Source organism: Schistocerca gregaria, chromosome 3, assembly GCF_023897955.1.
Source record: "Schistocerca gregaria isolate iqSchGreg1 chromosome 3, iqSchGreg1.2, whole genome shotgun sequence".
NCBI classification, from domain to species: Eukaryota; Metazoa; Arthropoda; class Insecta; order Orthoptera; family Acrididae; genus Schistocerca; species Schistocerca gregaria.
In genome coordinates, this window is record NC_064922.1 from 883611161 (window position 1) to 883631786 (window position 20626).

General features: G+C 45.2%; 1 protein-coding gene across 1 annotated transcript in view; it reads right to left on the bottom strand.

The window, feature by feature from the left end:
• Window positions 1–20626, bottom strand: part of LOC126355051 (dorsal-ventral patterning protein Sog-like) — a 445293-nt gene that overhangs the window by 16831 nt on the left and 407836 nt on the right. Inside the window, exons 10-13 of the mRNA XM_050005204.1 lie at window positions 19974–20251; window positions 15264–15572; window positions 7590–7893; window positions 342–481 (exon numbers count right to left, since the gene is read on the bottom strand). Of these exons, the coding sequence (XP_049861161.1) occupies window positions 342–481; window positions 7590–7893; window positions 15264–15572; window positions 19974–20251 (1031 nt within the window). The remainder of the gene's footprint in view (window positions 1–341; window positions 482–7589; window positions 7894–15263; window positions 15573–19973; window positions 20252–20626) is intronic.

Consider the following 20626-nt stretch of genomic DNA (forward strand, 5'->3'; position numbering starts at 1 on the left):
TGGAATTACGATACAAACTATTAAATTTCAGTTCTTGGCATGTTCAGCTGTAATGAAAACTTAGTTTCGACATTTGTGACCGGTCTTTCATGTATCTCTCAATGTAGATCGTGTGTGAAACAGAGAAGTTATTACAACTGACCTGCTTTGTGGATTTACACGTCTGACAGACTGATGCTGCAGAGTAATAGGAGAGTTATACGGGAAGTAGCAGAAACAGATGTGCTGGGGAATGGTGGGTGCTCTGAGAGTATTCGTAAGCGAGGACGGTGTTGTAGAGTGCAGAGTGGAGCAGATAGCGACATCACACGAGGATTTTGTAGAGTGGAGCAGATACTCACGTCACAGGAGACGGTGACGCAGGTGTCGAAGCCGTGTGGCGGCACGTAGGGGTACCAGGAAGAGCCGGCCGCGTGGAACTCGCCAGACACGGAGCAGCCGCGCCGCACGCCCCAACGGCTCTCCTGGGCGCTCGTCTCGTCTGCACAGGGCAAGGGCAAACACTGTGTCTGTGGCACAAACCACTGGAGCAGTCGCCATGCTGCGGTGTACCTCAGAGTCTGGCCTTTTGGGTAATCAACCAGACGAGGGTTGTGGCTAAACGTTATGTTTAATAATACAGTGGGAGGCTACTTTCCAACATCAGGGGAAGAAAATCACAAAATCAACAAGAGTGATCGAAGAGTCATGTGAAAAAGGTGAACTTAACCACCCTTGTATAATGAGGAGAGGATTTAATCCAGCTGTGTAAACGGTTGATCACTGCCACCACCACCACCACCACCACCACCACCAACAACAACTATCACTAACCAACACAATTGGTATCATATTGATACCCTAATCGTGATGACGACAATGTTCTTGATGATGAATAGAGTATATTTGAGCGGCTCATTCATGATGTACGCATTAGGAGTGATTTAAAATGGAATGATCATATAAAGTTGATCGTCGGTAAAGCAGATGCCAGACTGAGATTCATTGGAAGAATCCTAAGGAAATGCAATCCGACAACAAAGGAAGTAGGTTAAAGTACGCTTGTTCGCCCGCTGCTTGAATACTGCTCAGCAGTGTGGGATCCGCACCAGATAGGGTTGATAGAAGAGATAGACAAGATCCAACGGAGAGCAGCGCGCTTCGTTACAAGATTATTTAGTAATCGCGAAAGCGTTACGGAGATGATAGATAAACTCCAGTGGAAGACTCTGCAGGAGAGACGCTTAGTAGCTCGGCACGGGCTTTTGTTGAAGTTTCGAGAACATACCTTCACCGAGGAGTCAAGCAGAATATTGCTCCCTCCTACGTATATCTCGCGAAGGGACCATGAGGATAAAATCAGAGAGGTTAGAGCCCACACAGAGGCATACCGACAATCCTTCTTTCCTCGAACAATACGAGACTGGAATAAAAGGAAGAACCGATAGAGGTACTAAAGGTACCCTCCGCCACACACCGTCAGGTGGCTTCCTGAGTATGGATGTAGATGTAGATGTGGTTGGTTGCACCACCACCACCACCACCACCACCACCGTAACAGTTATCATCAGTGCCATTATCATGGTATCAATATCATCGTGATATTGATACCATGTATGAGTATTCAAACACGCTCTGTGAGATTTATTTTTATGGATCGACATCAGTTCATACATTGAATTGTTCGATATTGTAAAAATTCAATCACAAAACAGTTCTATTTAATGCTGAAGTCTTCTCGGGTTATCAGCCGAGTCAAGGCGTTTCGACAGATTTCCTAATCGTCATCTTCAGGCGTAGGACTTCGCTTGAAGATGACGAATAGGAAACTTGCCGAAACGTTACCTCAGAACGTCGCCTTGACTAGGCTGATAACAAGATTTCATCATCGATGTTCGCCGAGAAAACATGCACTCCCATAAGTTCTGTTTCGTTGGGCACACCCAACGTATGGGACAAAGTCGTTCTAGCTGTATAAAAACATTACACTTTATGAACAGCGTCATGGTCTATTGACAATAATGCCTCAGGTAGTCGTTCTATTTGCCAAAATGTTCATTATTTACTGAAGTCAACTAAGACTTCTGTTGTGGCTTTCCTCATTTTCACCTTCCCTCTCCTAACTCTCTGTTATTACAGCGTACCAAGACGGCGATGCAGTACATGTCCAATCCCAGTATTGTACCGCGTTTAAATTATTATTACTAACGTATTTCATTGTTCTGTATTTCAGTCATTCTCCAATTTGTTTGTGATATGTGCTGCAGTAGGTGTCTGTATCACATCTCTGTTGCCGTTGTTATCCAACTTCAACTAGGACCGGGTTTCTCATCCATTTGTTTCCATTCACACACACAAAAATTGTCACGAAAGTTTTTCTCATTTGTAATTAAGTATTTCTAGAACAGGTATACAGGCATTAATAATGCCATATCTATAGCGCTACAGAGTCGCAATTATCCTTGTGTACACATGTGGGTCTGTTTATCCATTTAAAATAAATTAATACCCTATATAGAGAGACAGTTCCATCTGCGGGAGTCTAATTTACGAATGGATGATAAAGATAACGAAAGGTTCTCGCCTCTGACTGAATCAAATATATCTAATCCCACTTCGAAAGCTACAACATGATTAATCCGTGGAGAATGTGGTTAGTCACTGATCTGTAAAGTAATTTATATGTCTGTAATTCGACTTAATCATTTCTTTCCTGTACTAGTACAGTGGAGTCCCACTCTAGTTGGAGGGGGGGGGGGGGGGGTGTAAAATTGCTATCTGGATATGCAGATTTAGCTTTCCCATGATTTATTTAAACCACTTATAGTAAATTGTGGGACAGACCCACTGAAAAGAACCTGAGCGATATCCGTCCATTTCTCTGCCTATTCGAGCTTGTGCTGATTCTAATGCCCCGGTCATCCCCTGAACGTTAAACCTCACGCTCTCTTCCTTTTTGTACAAGTGATGACAGTTTACGTGTAGATGATTGCTGGAGACATGTACCGCCTTCACGGAGCTTTCTAAGTTCATTATCGAGGAAATCTATGCTTCTGGTGGCTATAGCAAGGCTACATTATAACTGACTTCGGTCGCTCTCCTAGCACTTCGACAACATAACAACAAATATTCTTTGGTGTAGGGGGGCTGTCCTCGGCAGACCTCTGACGTACTCTCTCGATACTGGGCCTGTGGTTGATGGAAGTGTGAGTTATTCGGTCACTATGATGTTTACAGAGTAGACTTTCTACCCTTTGGGTTTAGATGAATTCGTTGGTGTATGAATCGCGAGCAGAAACTGAGGAGGAACTGATTGGAGCCTTCTGGCGCTCTGTATCATTGTAAAGAGTAAACAGGGAAATTTAACAGACCATGAGGCAAACCTTTATGTGTCATTATAATGCATGAAAAAAGACTGACGGTCGTCACATGGAACAGATGATACAAGCTTTACTTGTTGTTATAAGGCGTCAGTTTTTTACTGACATAAAAACTAAGTATTCATTTCTGACTATAAGTTTCTTGTCTCAAAGTACTTACTGCAGACTCTCTGCTGCCTAAGTAATTGTGACTTTAAAGATTTGGGACAGCCTGTATATTGGAATCCATTGCAGAAGGAGATCAGTCTGATCATCCAGTTATTATGGCAAGCACCAATTCTTTAGTATCTTCGTGAGCCGATTTAAGTATGGTGAGTGATTGTTTTGGCGCAGTGAAACATTTGAGTTTTTTTGTTGGTTTGATGCAGCTCGCGACGGTTTCTCTCCTGTGCCAACCTCATAGTAGTGCTTGCACGTAGCGTCCTCAGTTATTTGCTCTATGCATTCCAGTGTCTGTATTTCCCTATAATTTTAGCTTCTGTTGCTCCCTGTAACCAACGACTTTATTCCCTGATATTGCAACACGTTCTGTATCCTCCTTTCCCATCTTGTAGTTACTATTTTCCAAACTTTCTTTTTCTCGATGATTCTGCAGAGAACTTCCTCGTTTATTATCTTATCACACCATTTAATTTTCAGTATCATAATGTAATATCACATCTCAAATAGTTCGATTCTCTCTGTTTCTGGATTTCGCACTGTTCATGAATCATTACAATGTAATGAGATGGTACACCATATGCTCAAAAGTATCCAGGCACCTGTTAATGGACTTCCATATGTGTATCATCCAGTCTTTGCCATAATGGCAGCTTGATCTCTGCTGAGGGCACTTTCAGTCATGTGTCCAAATGTCCCAAACATTTCCACCGGATTGCTGCAGCGTGCATGATTCATCACCCGAAATCACTCGTTTCCAGTGGCATCGCTCTTTACGCTATCTCAAACGCCACTTCGCACTGACAAAACAAAATGTGTGGCCTGTAAGGAGTTGTTCGACCATTGTGGCCCATTCTTAGACTCCTTAAGCACAGTGATTGTGCTATTTGGACTGTTGGCAGCACTTGGAACTGTGTGTGTGTGTGTGTGTGTGTGTGAAATCTTATGGGACTTAACTGCTAAGGTCATCAGTCCCTAAGCTTACACACTACTTAACCTAAATTATCGTAAGAACAAACACACACACACCCATGCCCGAGGGAGGACTCGAACCTCCGCCGGGACCTGCCGCACAGTCCATGACTGCAGCACCTTAGACCGCTCGGGCACTTCGGAACTCGTGAATGATTCCTTTCACTGATTTTTTTTTAGATTCTTACAACCACCCTGTCCAAAGGATGACGGTCCCATTCTTTCAGTATATGAAGTCGGCCTGGTCTTTGTTTAGCTGTGTTTGTTCCTTCGTGTTTCCGCTTCACAGCCTCATCATTAATAATCAACTTGGCAGCTTTAGAAGAGTCGGAATGTCCCTGACGGATTTGTTATTGAGGTGACATCCAATGACTAACCCACATTCGGATTCTCTGAGCTCTCCTGACTGACCCATTCTGCTGTCGCTGCTTCTCCACTGATAACACACTACTCCTTGCCTCCTTTTAGATTGACAAGGCCAATCCTTCTGATGTCTAGTGTTAATTTCTTATTTCATAGTGGTGTCCGGATACTTCTGATCGTACAGTGTACTAATTATGAAATGTATTCCACAATTTATTCTGAACGAGTAGGCTGTATGTACTTCATCAGTTAAAGCCCCCTTCCGGATGTGCTAATGATAACTGTGAGATGGAATCTGTCAGACAAGAAGCAACCACTGGTGAGGTACCTGTAGCGGGCTGAAGGCTAACCTCGTGAGTGGACGATTGATTGCCCGATCACTTGTACCAAGAAAGTTTTCTCCGGCTACAAGCAAGCATGACTTTTTATGAATGCATGGTCTTATGATGGAATGAATTAATAAAATCTTCTCGGGCTTTTAGGCGCATCAGGTGGCTAAAATCCCACGAGCTTTCAACCGAGCTCACCTCGACCATTGTCAAGTGGTATATAACTGCTGTGTCACCGTGGCCTCACCGTTCTGTAGCCGTGCTGCTGGCTGTGATGTCACTGGAGCTCTCTCCCTCGCCAAATACGGTAATGTTTACGTCTCGCGTCCGTCACGCCCGCTTCAACCTCACGATGGCCACGTCCTGTGCTGAGCTGCAAACCGCTGTCCTTATCGATGATATTTTCAGATATTTTTTATTTCTACAACTTCTTTTATAGCGCTGTCCCAAAATGCCTTCTTCCTCATAATTTCAGATGTTTCGTCGAATAGAATTCGTTGTCTATTTTCTTAAGCGTGTTCCGCCACGGCTGATTTTTGTGGTCAGCGTATGCGTAAGCACCCGGTGTGTTCCGTCCGGCGTTACTCCACAGTGCTTTCTGTTTGGCCGACGTAGCAGGAGCCATACTGACATGGTATCTTGTGCATCCTCCAGGCGTTCTGTGCCCTAGATCGTGCTTCACAGGTCTCATGAGCTGTCATAGTTTTGCTGAGGGTCTGAAAACTGATGATGTGTTGCGTCTCTTCAGTAGGCGGTTAATCCTTCCCGACAATGCGCCACAGAACGGTAAAAACGCAGGCTTCTTGCTCTCTTCTTTGGTGTTTTTTCTCCTTGCGTCTCGCCAGAAATAGCCTGTGATACCTGGCGGGCATTGCAGCCACTTTCCCGGAAGAGTTTCAAGAGATGGCTTAGTTCTAGTGCCAGATTTTCAGCATAGTGGATGATGGTTTTCAGAACGCCAAGTTTTTGTGCCGGATGGTGGTGGGTGAGAACGTGTTGATATCGATCAGTGTGTGTAGGATTCCTACAGACACTGTGGCAGAGGTGCACATTGGTTTTCCGGCGGACGAGGACATCAAGGAAGGGCAGTGTAGCATCTATCTCTACGACGATGGGAAAACTAATGTACTCGTGAATACTGTTTGGATGTTTTAAGAATTCTCCCAGTTTTTCACTTCCGCCAGGTCAGATAATGAACATGTCGTCAACTTAACGCTAAAAGCAACTTGGCGTAACGGTAAAAGCAACTTGGCTTAGCTGGAGAAGTGTCCAAAGAAACATCCTCAAATTTCTCCGTAAAAAAGGTTGCCTACAGATGACAGTCAGTGTTGCTTTAGGAAAGATAAGGGCATCAGAGCGGCAATACTGACGTTATGGTTGATAATGGAAGCAAGACTAAAGAAAAATCAAGACGCGTTCATAGGCTTTTTCGATTTAGAAAATGCGTTCGATAATGTCAAATGGTGCAAGATGTTCGAAATTCTAGGGAGAATAGGGATAAGCTATATGGAGAGATTTGTAATATACAACACCGACAAGAGCTAGGAGGGAATAATAAGAGTGGAAGACCAAGAACGAAGTGCTCGGATTAAAAAATATGTAAGACATGACTGTAATATTTCATTCCTACTGTTCAATCTATACATCGATGAAACATTGATGGAAATATAAGAAAAGTTAAAACGTGCAATTAGAATTTAAAGTGAAAGGATATTAATGAGAAGATTTGCTGATGACATTGCTATCCTCAGTGAAAGTGAGGATGAATTACAGGATTTCCTAATCGAATGAGCTGTCTAATGAGTACAGAGTGTGGATTGAGAGTAAATCGGAACGCAAGACTGGCGGAGGACATAAAAAGTAGACTGGCACTGGTAAAAAGGGTATTCTTGAACATGAGAAGTGTACTACTATCAAACACAGGTCTTAATTTGAAGAAGATGTTTCTGAGAATGCACTGTGAAGCAGATCATTGTTTGGTACTGAGAGGAGGATGGTGGGAAAACAGGAAAACAAGAGAATCTAAGCATTTGTGATGCGGTGTTACAGAAGAATTCTGAAAATTAAGTGGACTGATAAGGTAAGGAATGAGAAGGTTTTGCGCAGAATCGGAAAAGAATATATGGAGAATACTGACAATAGGAAGAGACAGGATGAGAGGACATCGGTCAAGAATCCAGGGAATAATTTCGGTGTTGCTAGTGGGTGCTGCAGAGGGTAAAAACTGTAGAGGAAAACAGAGATTGGAATACCTCCAGCAAATAATTGAGGATACAAGTTGCAAGTGCTACTCTGAGATGAACAGGCTGGCACGGGAGAGGAATCAAAGCAGTGACAAGAATGAACATGAGCTTGCAGGCATAAATGCGAGGTCCCAGCCGGCGCGCGCAGTAGCTGCCACACTCACTGTGGCAGGCGGGGCAGCAGTCCCCCGGCGGCGGCGTGGGCTTGCGGCCGTCGGGCGGGCAGGAGGCGGGCGCGGGCGGGCACAGCTGCGGCTCGCAGCGGGCCCGTCCCCGCAGGCAGTGGCAGGCGCGGCAGCCGGGCGCCCGCCACTGCGCGCCCTCCTCGTAGAAGCGCTGCTCCCACAGGCACGGGCCGGACTCGCCCCCGGGGCCCGCCCCCGCCCCCGCCCCCGCCGCCTCCTGGTGCAGCACCGGCACCACGTCGTTGTCCGTGGACCGCGGCTGGCACGACGCTGGCACCTTCGTCTGCCGACACACGAACGAACTACGCTAGGACCGCTATTGCTGTTAATTCGTCAAGTCACAACCCGAAAAAAATTGTGTTGAAAATACAGGGTGATCAAAAAGTCACTATAAATTTGAAAACTTAATAAACCACGGAATAATGCAGATACAGAGGTAAAAACTGACACACATGTCCGGAATGACATGGGATTTTATTAGGAAAAAAAAAAAACGTTCACAAAATGTCCCACAGATGGAGCTGGACAGCAAAACGTCAGTGACTGCGCCTGACACTCGTCTATAAAAGGAGCTGTAATGAGAGACAGAATCAGATGCGGCAGCAGTCGCAGCGCGTTGACGTTACCTGAAAAGACGCTTTTAGTGAAGCTGTATTATCAGAATGGGGGAATCTGCTAGTTCAGCGTTACAGTCCTATCGCCGTAGGAATGGGGTTCGAACGGGTAAAGGTTCGTTGACAAATGCAGCTGTGGCGACAATGATTGCGAAGTTCGAAGCCACGGGTTGTTTAGACGATAGATCCCGTAGTGGCAGACCGAGCACAAGGCGTAATGCTGCTGAGACAGTTCAGGAAGAAAAGGAGACTGTAGCGGGTTCGTCTATGCACGGGGAAGTCAGCGGTCGTGCAGTCGCACGTCGCACCGGCATTCCATCCACTACTGTTTGGTTGGCACTGAGGCGTACCCTCCGATGCTATCCGTACAAAATCCATCGGCATCATGAACTGTTACCTGGCGATTTAGTGAAGCAGAAGGCATTTGCGGTGTGGGCGTTTCAAAAGTTGGTGGAAGATGATTGGTTGAGAAACGTATTGTGAACCGACGAAGCTCATTTCACGCTCCGAGGGTCTGCCAACGCCCACAACTGCAGATTTTGGGCTACCGAAAATCCTAGAACTGTCGTGGAAACTCAATTGCACGACGAGAAAGTCACGGTATGGGTTGGATTTACCACATCTACCGTTATCGGGCCTTTTTCTTCGAGGAAAGCGTGATTCTGGTTTTGTAACTGCTCCCGGTCTGGTGAGAGGTACGCCGATATGTTACAAAATCGCATCATCCCCAGTCTGGCTGATACACACCTGCTAGAACGTACGATGTTTATGCAGGATGGCGCTCCACCACATATTACTAGACCGGTGAAAGATCTCTTGCACTCGTCGTTTGGTGATGATCGTGTGCTCAAGCGCCACTTTCGTTATGCTTGGCCTCCCAGGTCCCCAGACGTCAGTCCGTGCCATTATTGGCTTTGGGGTTACCTGAAGTTGCAACTGTATCGTGATCGACCGACATCTCTACGGATACTGAAAGACAACATCCGACGCCAATGTCTCACAGTAACTCCGGACATGCTTTACACTGCTGTTCACAACATTATTCCTCGGCTACAGCTATTCTTGAGGAATGATGGTGGACATATTGAGCATTTCGTGTAAAGAACATCATCTTTTCTTTGTCTTATTTTACTATGCTAATTAATGCTATTCTCATCAGATTAAGCGCCATCTCTCGGACATTTTTGAACGTTTGTACTTTTTTAGTTCTAATAAAACCCCATGTCATTCCAAGCATGTGTGTCAATTTGTACTTATCTATCTCCATTATTCAGAGATTTATTCAGTTTTCAAATTTATACTGACTTTTTCATCACCCAGTATCTGCACAGTCCAGACACATTAATGTCACCACCGCCTATGTTTGACGCCAACGTGCAATGACCACGCGCACACAGCAGCTGGCAACTGTAGCAACGGAGGGTATATAAAGCGCGTAGAAAGGGAGGACGCGGAAAAAGAGCGATTTATGTAATGTCCAAAAGGGCATGATCATTGTCTTTCAGTCCAAGGGTAGAAGAAATTTCGAAGGGGCTTCGTTGGTAAACTGTTCGCATGCCGTTGTGATTAAAGTATAGCGTGCACAGCAAAATGGCACTATCCAAAACTGGCAACAAAGCAACCGTGGTGCACCGCGGGCCGTAGGTGACAGGGGTCAGCCTCTGCTGTGGAGGTGTGTACAGGTGAATAGACGTGAAACTGTTGAGCAATTGCCCGCGCAGATGAAGCAAAGGGCAACAAAAAGTGCCAACTCAACGGCCGTTCAGCGAATGTTGGTGCTTGTGAGCCTCTACAGCAGGCCCTCGTTTGTGCACCCAAGCTGACGCTGTTCATCGGCGATCGACGCTGAACTTTGCCAGTGAGTGCCGACAGGGGGCTTCTTCAGACGACAGATGGCCGTTGGAAAAATACTCTACAACAATCAGCGGAAGAGTTCAGACCACTTGGCCGGCCGCTGTGGTCGAGCGGTTCTAGGTGCTTCAGTCCGGAACAACGCTGCTGCTTCGGTCGCAGGTTCGAATCCTGCCTTGGCCATGGATGTGTGTGATGTCCTTAGGTTAGTTTAAATAGTTCTAAGTCTAGGGGACTGATGACCTCAGATGTGCTTAGAGCCATTTGAACCTTTTTTTTAGTTCAGGCCACAGGAGGGAGTTTTATGGTCTGGGGAATGTTTTCGTGGCATTCCCTGGGCGATATCGTCACTCTGGAAGACACAATGGATAGACGCAAGTACGAATCTATTCTTGGGAACCATGTCCGCTTATACATGCAACTTGTTTTCCCTCGCACGAGGGCATCTACCAGCAGAACAGTGCTACGTATCATACGGCTCACACTGTACGAGCATGGTTTGAAGGGTGCCGGGATGAGTTTACCTTACTCCTCTGCCCACCAAACTTCGCAGATTTAAACCGAATCTAGAATCTGTGGGACAATCACGCCATGGATCGTCAACCGAAAAACCTAGCGTAGCTGGCCATGCCACTTTAGAAATGGCGCGGCTGCATATCCCTGTTGATACCTTCCAGAACCTCACTGACTCTTTACCTGCGCGTACCGCAGCGATTTGCACTACAAACGATGGTTATTGAAGCTTTTAATAGGTGGTCACGGTAATGTGAATGGACAGTGCATATGAGAGAACCTATATTTTTAGCATTTTATATTTTAAGACACAAAGGAATTACAGACATTGGCAAAGCCACAAATATATACTTTATATTTTATTTGGACCCTTGCCCATCTTCATAGCTGAGAAAGCAATGAACTGAAACTATTACTGTACAAGGTGTTTTAAAATTTTTGCATCAAACGTTTAGGGATGGTAGATTGCGACATGGGGAACAGCCTTTGTTAGACATAAAGTGTTCGCTGACGCTTCAAGGCGACGGTAGGCGTTCTTTAGTATTCGGCGGCCGTAGGATATCGAGATTTCATCGACCAGCATGGTCTGCTAATCAGGTGTTCTGTATACTACCTACTCTAGTAAACTAGTAGTCATTTTCAAGATGTAGACCTTAAGAATGAGTGCCTCTAAGTGAGGAAAAGTAGGGAAGACCGGAGGAGAACGGCCACCCTAACGTTTGGAGCAAAGTTTGGAGGTCTCAGAGATGGAAAAAAATGAAAAATTAGGAACCGTTTACTATAACATTTTTAAAATAAGATTTGCAGATGAGGATAACATAATGTTTCTATAATTTTCAGTGTGTATCGTTTGTTATATGAATAAACTGAATAGGTGTCTTTAAAACCATTCTGCCCCATGCATGGGGCGGAAGAATGGACTCCGTTTTTCATAGTTATTTTCTTCGATGACCCATCTTAAAAGTAAGCTGGGCTTTATCGTGCTCAATATCCATGTCAGGACATGGGTTATGAGGCCACTGCTTCCTGAAACTTAGGTCAGCGTAGCGAGCCAGAAATCCAGGGACCCAATTTCTCTAGCCATTTTCATTTTGTTGTGGAATGGATGTGTGCATTCGTTTTGTTCACACAGCTTATACACTAACCTCAGTAGTTCTTTTATAGTTATACCAAGACATCGCTTTTGCATGTCCTTAATATATTTGACAAGTTCTAGCTCTTGCTCCTTATTGAAAACACTGATATTTTCTGCAAGTTTTGATAGTTTTTGAAAGCGGATTGTCCTTTTTCATTTTTTACATATCGTTTTAAACTAGTCAAAGCACGATGCTTTATCGTTAGTCATCGTTCTACTAATTACCGATCCAAAGTTTTTTCTATGTTTTTAGTGGACCAAGTTTCTCTCTGTTTCCCGTACACAATGACCTTCCATCTGCAAACTAGATAGGCAAACAATGTGGTAGAATTCGTCAAATGAAGAATAAAAGGCGACCGAGGAAGTAGAATTTTTTTTTTCAAGTTCATCGTAATCAAATGTTACTAAGAAAATGCTGATGTAGGTGGACTAAATATTGATTGTGAAGAAAAAAAAATGACAGACTTACTTACGTTGGAAATGGTCTGGAAAGCGAATTCGCTCACTTTTATATGCAGACTATTCAATTCGCTCGCGACAACAGTTGCAACTTTACTAAACCGTAACAGACACTGGTTCGGTAAACACTTGTCAGTATGAGTGCACCCTCATGCCTTTAGACAAAGTTAGACGATTGAGACCGTTATGCCTCAGCAATCTATTCTGCCCGAATCTTCCACATTTTAGATGTAAATCAAGAACTTCAGTTTTGCTGCGCCCATGGCATTTCATACAGAGCAGGTGACTGACTATAGGCAACATACAATGCATACGCATGTACAGTGGTTATACCCTGCCACCAGGAGCTTAACCATCACAATAGGATGCCAACATCGCCGGGAAGCATATCAGCGAACATTTTACGGGGATCTGTAACGAAAGTTGTCTCCAGTTATGTGATATATCACCCCCTAGGCGGTTGATGTAAAGACTCTGAAACACCCTGTAATTTCTTTAGTCAGTACCGACATTAGACTGCTGTTTATTTACAGTGTTCCATTTACACTTACACAATTGTTATTTTGGCTTCAAAGTGCCATTATCAAGTGTTTTCTCAAAGCAGATTAGACAATAACAGTGAAATACATAGCAAGTGATATAACCATATAAGCATCCATATTTAAATGCTTACTTAAAAGTGTTATACATTGCCTAAGATTGCACACTGTCGTATTAAAATACACTATTAGACACATTGTCTAAGAGTCGATATTTCTGGCAGAGGCTACTGCTATGTTTCAACACGGAGTGTACCATCTTGACTGAATGACAGTTGCCTAAGTGTCAAATTGTCTTGGTCAAAGAAATTCCTGTTACAAGCAAGAGACTTTTTTTAATCTTTGGACGCAGAGTCCGGTAGGATTTGAAAGGTTAGGAGTAGTTTATTTTCTTTGGTAGTTGTTACATCTTTGCAGTACCTGTTTATCTTAGTATACAATGAAGTTGCCTGCTCATAAACATAAACAGTAACAAACCTCTCGATAATATTCGCTGCACCCATAAATATAGCAGTCCAGCTAATCATTGACGATGTTTGAAGTACATTTTAGTAGGTAAATATAAAGCTTTGTACGTGAAATCTTGAGCGATTTAAGCTACTGAGGCAAAGCTCGGGAAACCCAAATCGGGATGACCTGATTGGGATTTGAACCATCCTCCTCCCAAATGAGTCCATTCTGCTAGCCACTGGGCCACATAGCTCAGTGATATTGATAATGATAAAATAGGTAATGATGATGTGGGTGATCAGAATGCGAATGACTATGATATGGATGATCATGTGGATGCAGGCGATCAAGATAGTATAAGGGTTAATGGTGGCAGGGTTAGTGATGATGTGGTTACTGATGATAAGGTTAACCGTAATGCAGATAGTGGCTAGATTGACCAAGACTGCGGTTATATGTATGAATATGATGGTGATTTTTGAATGTGTGATGATTTATTATAATACTTATTCTAGCAACCCTGTATCAGTCTATTCCTCGTATCCAAATCCCAATCTAAACCCCAAACCGATCATCTGAATGCAACACTAACCTGCCCTCCTTGCGCTTTTTGTAACTTCCTTCCTCAGCTTCACTTGCTACTTTCCTACTGACAAGGAAAACACGACAAATGCCATAGCCCAACGTCCCAGAAACTTCCCTTGCTGTAAGAGGGGCAAAATAAATGAACACTTGTCTCCGCTTACTCTTAGATACTCGACCGTTTCTGAGCAAACGACGGTCAAGGTATTTGACGCACTTTAGATGCTACTTTCGCGCGATAACTTCAACTGTAACTTTGGCACAGTAGGTAGCATCCCGGCTGCAACCTTTTGCACCCTGTGTTCGAAACCCGATTATTGTACCATTATAGTTTTTTTCCTTTTCATTTTTCTACCTATCAGTAGAAGGTTATTACACGAATGTTTCCTACCAAGATATGGGAGCTACATTAATTGTAAAGCTATAACTGGGGTTCACAATAAGTGTCCTACATTTATTACGTAATATATGTGTGTATGGTCCATTGCTGTCTGTTCGCTTTGAGAACTATTTCGGTAATGATGTGTTTCCCTTACTGATTTCTTGAGGAAGAGAAAATCAGCTGGGCAGGCCAGGACCGACTAGATACAAGCTCATCCTTGCAGGCTGCAGAAATAAATGGGTGTTGTGTGTATTGAATAGTACTGTATGTTAACCAGGGGCCTAGAAACGACGGAGAGGCTCTGACCCCGCGGCAGCCGCAGCGGTCCACAACCCCATGACTACTACCACAGTCCACTTTACCCCTCCACCGCCTTACACCGAACCCAGGGTTATTGTGCGGTTCGGCCCCCGGTGGACACCCCAGGGAACGTCTCTCACCAGACGAGTGTAACCCCTATGTTTGCGTGGAGAAGTTGTTTGCGCAGCAATCGCCGAGATAGTGTAGCTGAGGCAGAATAAGGGGAACCAGCCCGCATTTGGCGAGGCAGACGGAAAACCGCCTAAAAACCATCCAAATACTGGCCGGCTCACCGGACCTCGACACAAGTCCGCCTGGCGGATTCGTGCCGGGGACCAGGCGCTCCTTCCCAATCCGAAAAGCCGTGCGTTAGACCGCACGGCTAACCGGGCGAGCAATAAATGGGTATACTTGCTAACTGAACGAAACTCACTTCTTGGGAACAAGTGCGGAACACCACCAATATTATCGACGCCACAGGAATTTGACTGAAAACAATTTCAGATTTTTTGCAGTCAGTTCTTTTACATATTTGTGTAGTAATCCTCTTTGGACATGGGTAGATAGATCAAGAAAATAGTACAATAAAAGTAATAATGAGGTTCCGAACACGGGGCGCAAAAGAGTGAAGCCTCGACGCTAGCCACCGTGGGACCACTTCAGTGAGCTAGTTGTGTGCCGAATGGCACGTAAAGTACCTCGAAAGCTTTGACTGTCGTTTTCACGGAAACGATCGAGTATCTACGGATACGCCGAGACACGCGTTTGCTTATCTTGCCGCCTCTTCCGTCGAGCGGGTGACGGCCGTCGGCGCGCTGCGCCACCCACCTGCGGCAGGCGGCCGCTGAGCAGCAGCTGCCCTGTGGTGGCGTCGCGCACCACCAGGTCGCAGACGCCGTACTCGAGGCGGGCCAGCTCCGCGGCCGGCACGTCGGCCAGCGACTCCTCCAGCTGGAAGGCGCGGCCGCGCCTGCTGGCGTTGAGCGCCGCCAGCTCGCGGCTCCAGACGGGCGCGCCCGGAGCCTCCAGCGGCCGCGCCTCCAGCATCAGCTGCACCGACAGCCACTCGCGCGCCTCCTCTGCGTCCTCTGCCTCCTCGTCCCGAGACTCGCCGCCGCCGCCGCGGATCAGCGTCACCTGCACAGCCACGCAGCAGCCTGTGCTGAGCAATTCGAGCGACAGTGCACTCTCTGATCAAAAGTGTTGGGAATGTGGGTTGGGTTGTTTGGGGAAGAGACGAAACAGTCAGGTCATCGGTCTCATTGGATTAGGGAAGGAAGTCGGCCGTGCCCTTTCAAAGATAACATCCTGGCATTTGCCTGAAGCGATTTAAGGAAAGCGCGGAAAACCGAAATCAGGACGGCCGGGCGCAGGATTGAACCGTCGTCCTCCCGAAAGCGAGTCCAGTGTGCTAACCACTGCGCCACCTCGCTCGGCGTGGAATTTGGAATTCACCACTAGATGTCAGAAGAGGTGGACCGGCTAGTAAAAAAAGGGGCAAGGAATATTTTTCTGTCAGTCGGGGAGCAGGAACAGCCGAAAGCGTGGGCCAGCAGAGGTCAGTGACTTCGAACGTGGATTAGTCATTGGTAACACTGGAGTGATAAAACATCAGCGACGTTTCAACTTTTCTAAAGCCTCCCACGTCGACAGTAGGTAATGTGATTATGAAGTGCAAATGCGAAGGAACAACCACAGCTCTCTTGTATGTCGGATAGCAAACTTAGAGCATTGTGGTTGTGAAAAAAGCGGAAGGACTCACTCGTGAGTACTGAAGTGCAACCAGCAATCCAGCTAGCGCATTTTATGTGATGTATTGCCCTTAAATAAGGATATGATTTTAATACTAACTCCTTAATGAAGTATTTTATGTGAAGAAGCTATTATTACTATTAAGGGGGGGGGGGGGGGAAGGACGTCAAACGGACCGAATTGGAGCAGGAGAGGCACCACAGGACATTTTAATTTCCACTGTCTATACTTTTACAAATAAATTCATAAAACTAAGTCAAAATGACCAGGAAGAATTCAGAATTCACACTCATAGCAGTGGAAGTTCGAAAACATAACGAATTATTTTTTTTACATGTGAAATTTCATCACTTTTTTCACTTACTAATGTTGCTACAGGTACACTTTTATTCATAAGGAAGAGAGATTCTTTTATGAATTTTGCACAGCATACAAACCATACTTAAAAGTGTATGAAATTATAGAGTTTTGCGAATCTAACTGTGGTAAAAATTGAGGCAATTAAGTATAAAATTTGTATTTTTTTCTGAACATGAAGTTTAAAATATAACAGTTCACTCATTTCTTCCATAAATTAAATAAATTCTAGAGTTTCATACACCTGTGAGTATGGTATGTACGCTGTGCAAAATTCATCGATGAATCTATGCAGCCATTAGTAAGTGAAAAAATGATGAAATTTCACACCTAAAAAAAATTATTTTGCTATGTTTTCGAACTTTCACTGCAGTGAGTGTGAATCCTGAATCTTTCCTGCTGATGCTGACAAAGTTTTATGAATTTATTTGTAAAAGTATAGACACTGGAAATTAAAATCTCCTGTGATGCCTCTCCTGCTCCAATTCGGCCCCTTTGACGTCCTACCCCCCCTAAATTCGTTAGCAGTTACCAGATGAGAGTACAGTCTTTTTTTAAATCTGTTCGTAATAAATAAAAATTGGTTATTTTTCATTCATGTCTATTTTAAGATTTATTTACAATCTTCATCTAAATCTACATGAATACTCTGCAAATCACATTTAAGGACTTGGCAGACGGTTTATCGAACCACCATTCATCCAATCTCGTATTGCGCGTCGAAAGAATGAACACCTAGATCTTTCCGTACGAGCTCTGATTTCTCTTATTTTATCGCGGTGATCGTCCTCTCAATGTAGGTTGGTGTCAAAAAAATATTTTCCCATTCGGAGGAGAAAGTTGGAGATTGGAATTTCGTGAGAAGGTTCTGTCGCATCGAAAAACGACTTTCTTTTAATGATGTCCAACCCAAATCCTGTATCATTTCTGTAACACTCTCTCCCATACTTCGCGATAATACAAAACATGCTGCCTTTGAACTTTTTCGATGTACTCAGTCAGTTCTACCTGGTAAGGATCCCACACCACGCAGCAGTATTCTAAAAGAGGACGGACAAGCGTAGTCCCCTTAGTAGGTCTGTTACATTTTCTTAGTGTCCTGCCAATGAAACACAGTCTTTGGTTAGCCTTCCCCACAACATTTTCTACGTGTTCCTTCCAATTTAAATGTTCGTAATTGTAATACCTAGGTATTTAATTGAATTTACGGCTTTTATATTACACTGATTTATCGTGTAGCCGAAGTTACACTCATGTGGATGACCTCACAGTTTTCGTTGTTTAAGGTCAACTGCCTCTTTTCGCACCATTCAGATATTCCTTCTAAATCGTTTTTCAGTTTGTTTTAATCTTCTGACGACTATTAGTCGATAAACGACAGCATCATCTGCAAACAACCGAAGGCGGCTGCTCAGATTGTCTCCCAAATCGTTTATATAGATAAGGAACAGCAAAGGTCTTTTAACACTACCTCGGGGAACGCCAGAAACCAGTTCTGTTTTACTCGATTACTTTCCGTCAATTACTACGAACTGTGACCTCTCTGACAGGAAATCACAAATACAGTCACAAACTGAGAAAATATTCCACAAGCACGCAATTTCACTACGAGGTGCTAGTGTGATAGTGTCAAAGGCCTTCCGGAAATCCAGAAATACGGAATCGATCAGCAGTCCCTAGTCAATAGCACTCAACACTTCGAGTGAATAAAGAGCTAGTTGTGTTTCACAGGAACGTTGTTTTCTAAACCCATTTTGACAGTGTGCCAATAGACCGTTGTCTTCGAGGTAATTCATAATGTTCGTACACAACAGATGTTCTAAAATCCTGCTGCATATCGACGTTAACGATATGGGCCTGTAATTGAGCGGATTACTCCTACCACCATTATTGAATATTGGTGTGACCTGTGCAACTTTCCAGTCTTTGGGTACGGATGTTTCGTCAAGCGAACGGCTGTATACACTACTGGCCAATGAAATTGCAGCACCACGAAGATAACGTGCTACAGACGCGAAATTTAACCGACAGAAAGAAGATGCTGTGATATGCAAATGATTAGCTTTTCAGAGCATTTACACAAGGTTGGCGCCGGTGGCGACACCTACAACGTGCTGACATGAGGAATGTTTCAAACCGATCGCGATTGCGGTTTATCGTATCGCGACAATGCTGCTCACGTTGGTCGAGATCCAATGACTGTTAGCAGAATATGGAATCGGTTGGTTCAGGAGGGTAATACGGAACGCCGCGCTGCACCCCAACGGCCTCTTATTACCAGCAGTCGAGATGACAGGCATCTTATTCGCATGGCTGTAACGGATCGTGCAGCCACGTCTCGATCCCCGAGTCAACGGATGGGGACGTTTGCAAGACAACGATCTGCACGAACAGTTCGACTTCTTCAGCAGCATGGAATATTATCTCGGAGTCCACGGCTGCGGTTACCCTTGATGCTGCATCACAGACAGGAGCACCTGCGATGGTGTACTCAACGACGAACCTGCGTGCACGAATGGCGAAACGTCATTTTTTCGGATGAATCCAGGTTCTGTTTACAGCGTCATGATGGTCGCGTCCGTGTTTGGCGCCATCGCGGTGAACGCACAATAGAAGCGTGTATTCATCATCGCCATACTGGCGTATCACCCGGCGTGATGGTATGGGGTGCCATTGGTTACACGTCTCGGTCACCTCTCGTTCGCATTGACGGCACTTTCAACAGTGGACGTTACATTTCAGATGTGTTACGACCTGTGGCTCTACCATTCATTGGATCTCTGTGTAACCCTACATTTTAGCAGGATAATGCACGAAAGCATGTTGCAGGTCCTGTACGGGCCTTTCTGGATGCAGAAAATGTTCGACTGCTGCCCTGGCCAGCACATTCTCCAGATCTGTTATCAATTGAAAACGTCTGGTCAATGGTGGCCGAGCAACTGGCTCTTCACAATACGCCAGTCGCTACTCTTGATGAACTGTGGTATCGTGTTGAAGCTGCATGGGTAGCTGTACCTGTACACGCCATCCGAGCTCTGTTGGGCTCAATGCCCAGGCTTATCAAGGCCGTTATTACGGCCTGAGGTGGTTGTTCTGGGTACTGATTTCTGAGGATCCATGCACCCAAATTGCTTGAAAATGTAATGACATGTCAGTTCTAGTGTAATATATTTGTCCAGTGAATACGCGTTTATCATCTGCATTTCTTCTTGGTGTAGTAATTGTAATGGCCAGTACTGTATGTACAATGTTCTTAGGTAAAATTTGTGACGAAGACACTCATAGTCATTGTCGAAACCGGCTAAAACAAGAATTTTGTTGCGAGAAATTGGCAGTTTTATACCTGTCATACTCTTGCACGGTTGCTGTCTCACAGCCACGTTTAAAGATGTAAGAAATATCGAAGTTCGGTAGGGGACTTGTACTCACGTCGAGGTGTAGTGTGCACTCGGAGTCGACGGCGACCCAGGCGAGCCCGTGCGCGGTGCCAGCTGCAGATGTGGGCGTGAGTGTGGGCGCGGGCGGTGGCGGCAGCAGATGCGCCGGCCTTTCGGCGTCCCTGGCGGCGGCGACGAGGCGCGGGGCGAGGCGGCCGCGGGCGACGGCGGCGCGCTGCGTCGACACGGCCAGCCACAGCTCGCCGGCGGTCAGCTGCCGCAGCTCCGACACCCCGGGCGGGCCCAGCTCCCCGCTCGCCTCGCCGGAGTCTGCAACACACAGCTGGGGATGCAACCGCGCCACGGCACTGCAAGCACTGCGCATGAGGCAGCTCACTCGAGGCGTGGCGTGGGGTGGGAGACAATGACCCTCGTTCAGTGGACGTTACGACAAATACGTACTCCCTGATGGATTTTATAGCCAAATTGACCACAGTTTCGACTCCTAAACTAAGGGAGGCTTCATCAGAATTTATATTACATACCTAAGAAGTTGAGCATAACAGCTCTCGTCATACAATTTTAACGGCAAGAAGGCCATGTCACACAATAAAACATCCCACGTAAAAGTTTTACTGTCATTTCTAGTTAAAAATTAAAGATTGTCGCTGAGGGCTCCTTGTGTGTACTGAAACAGGTCAGTCA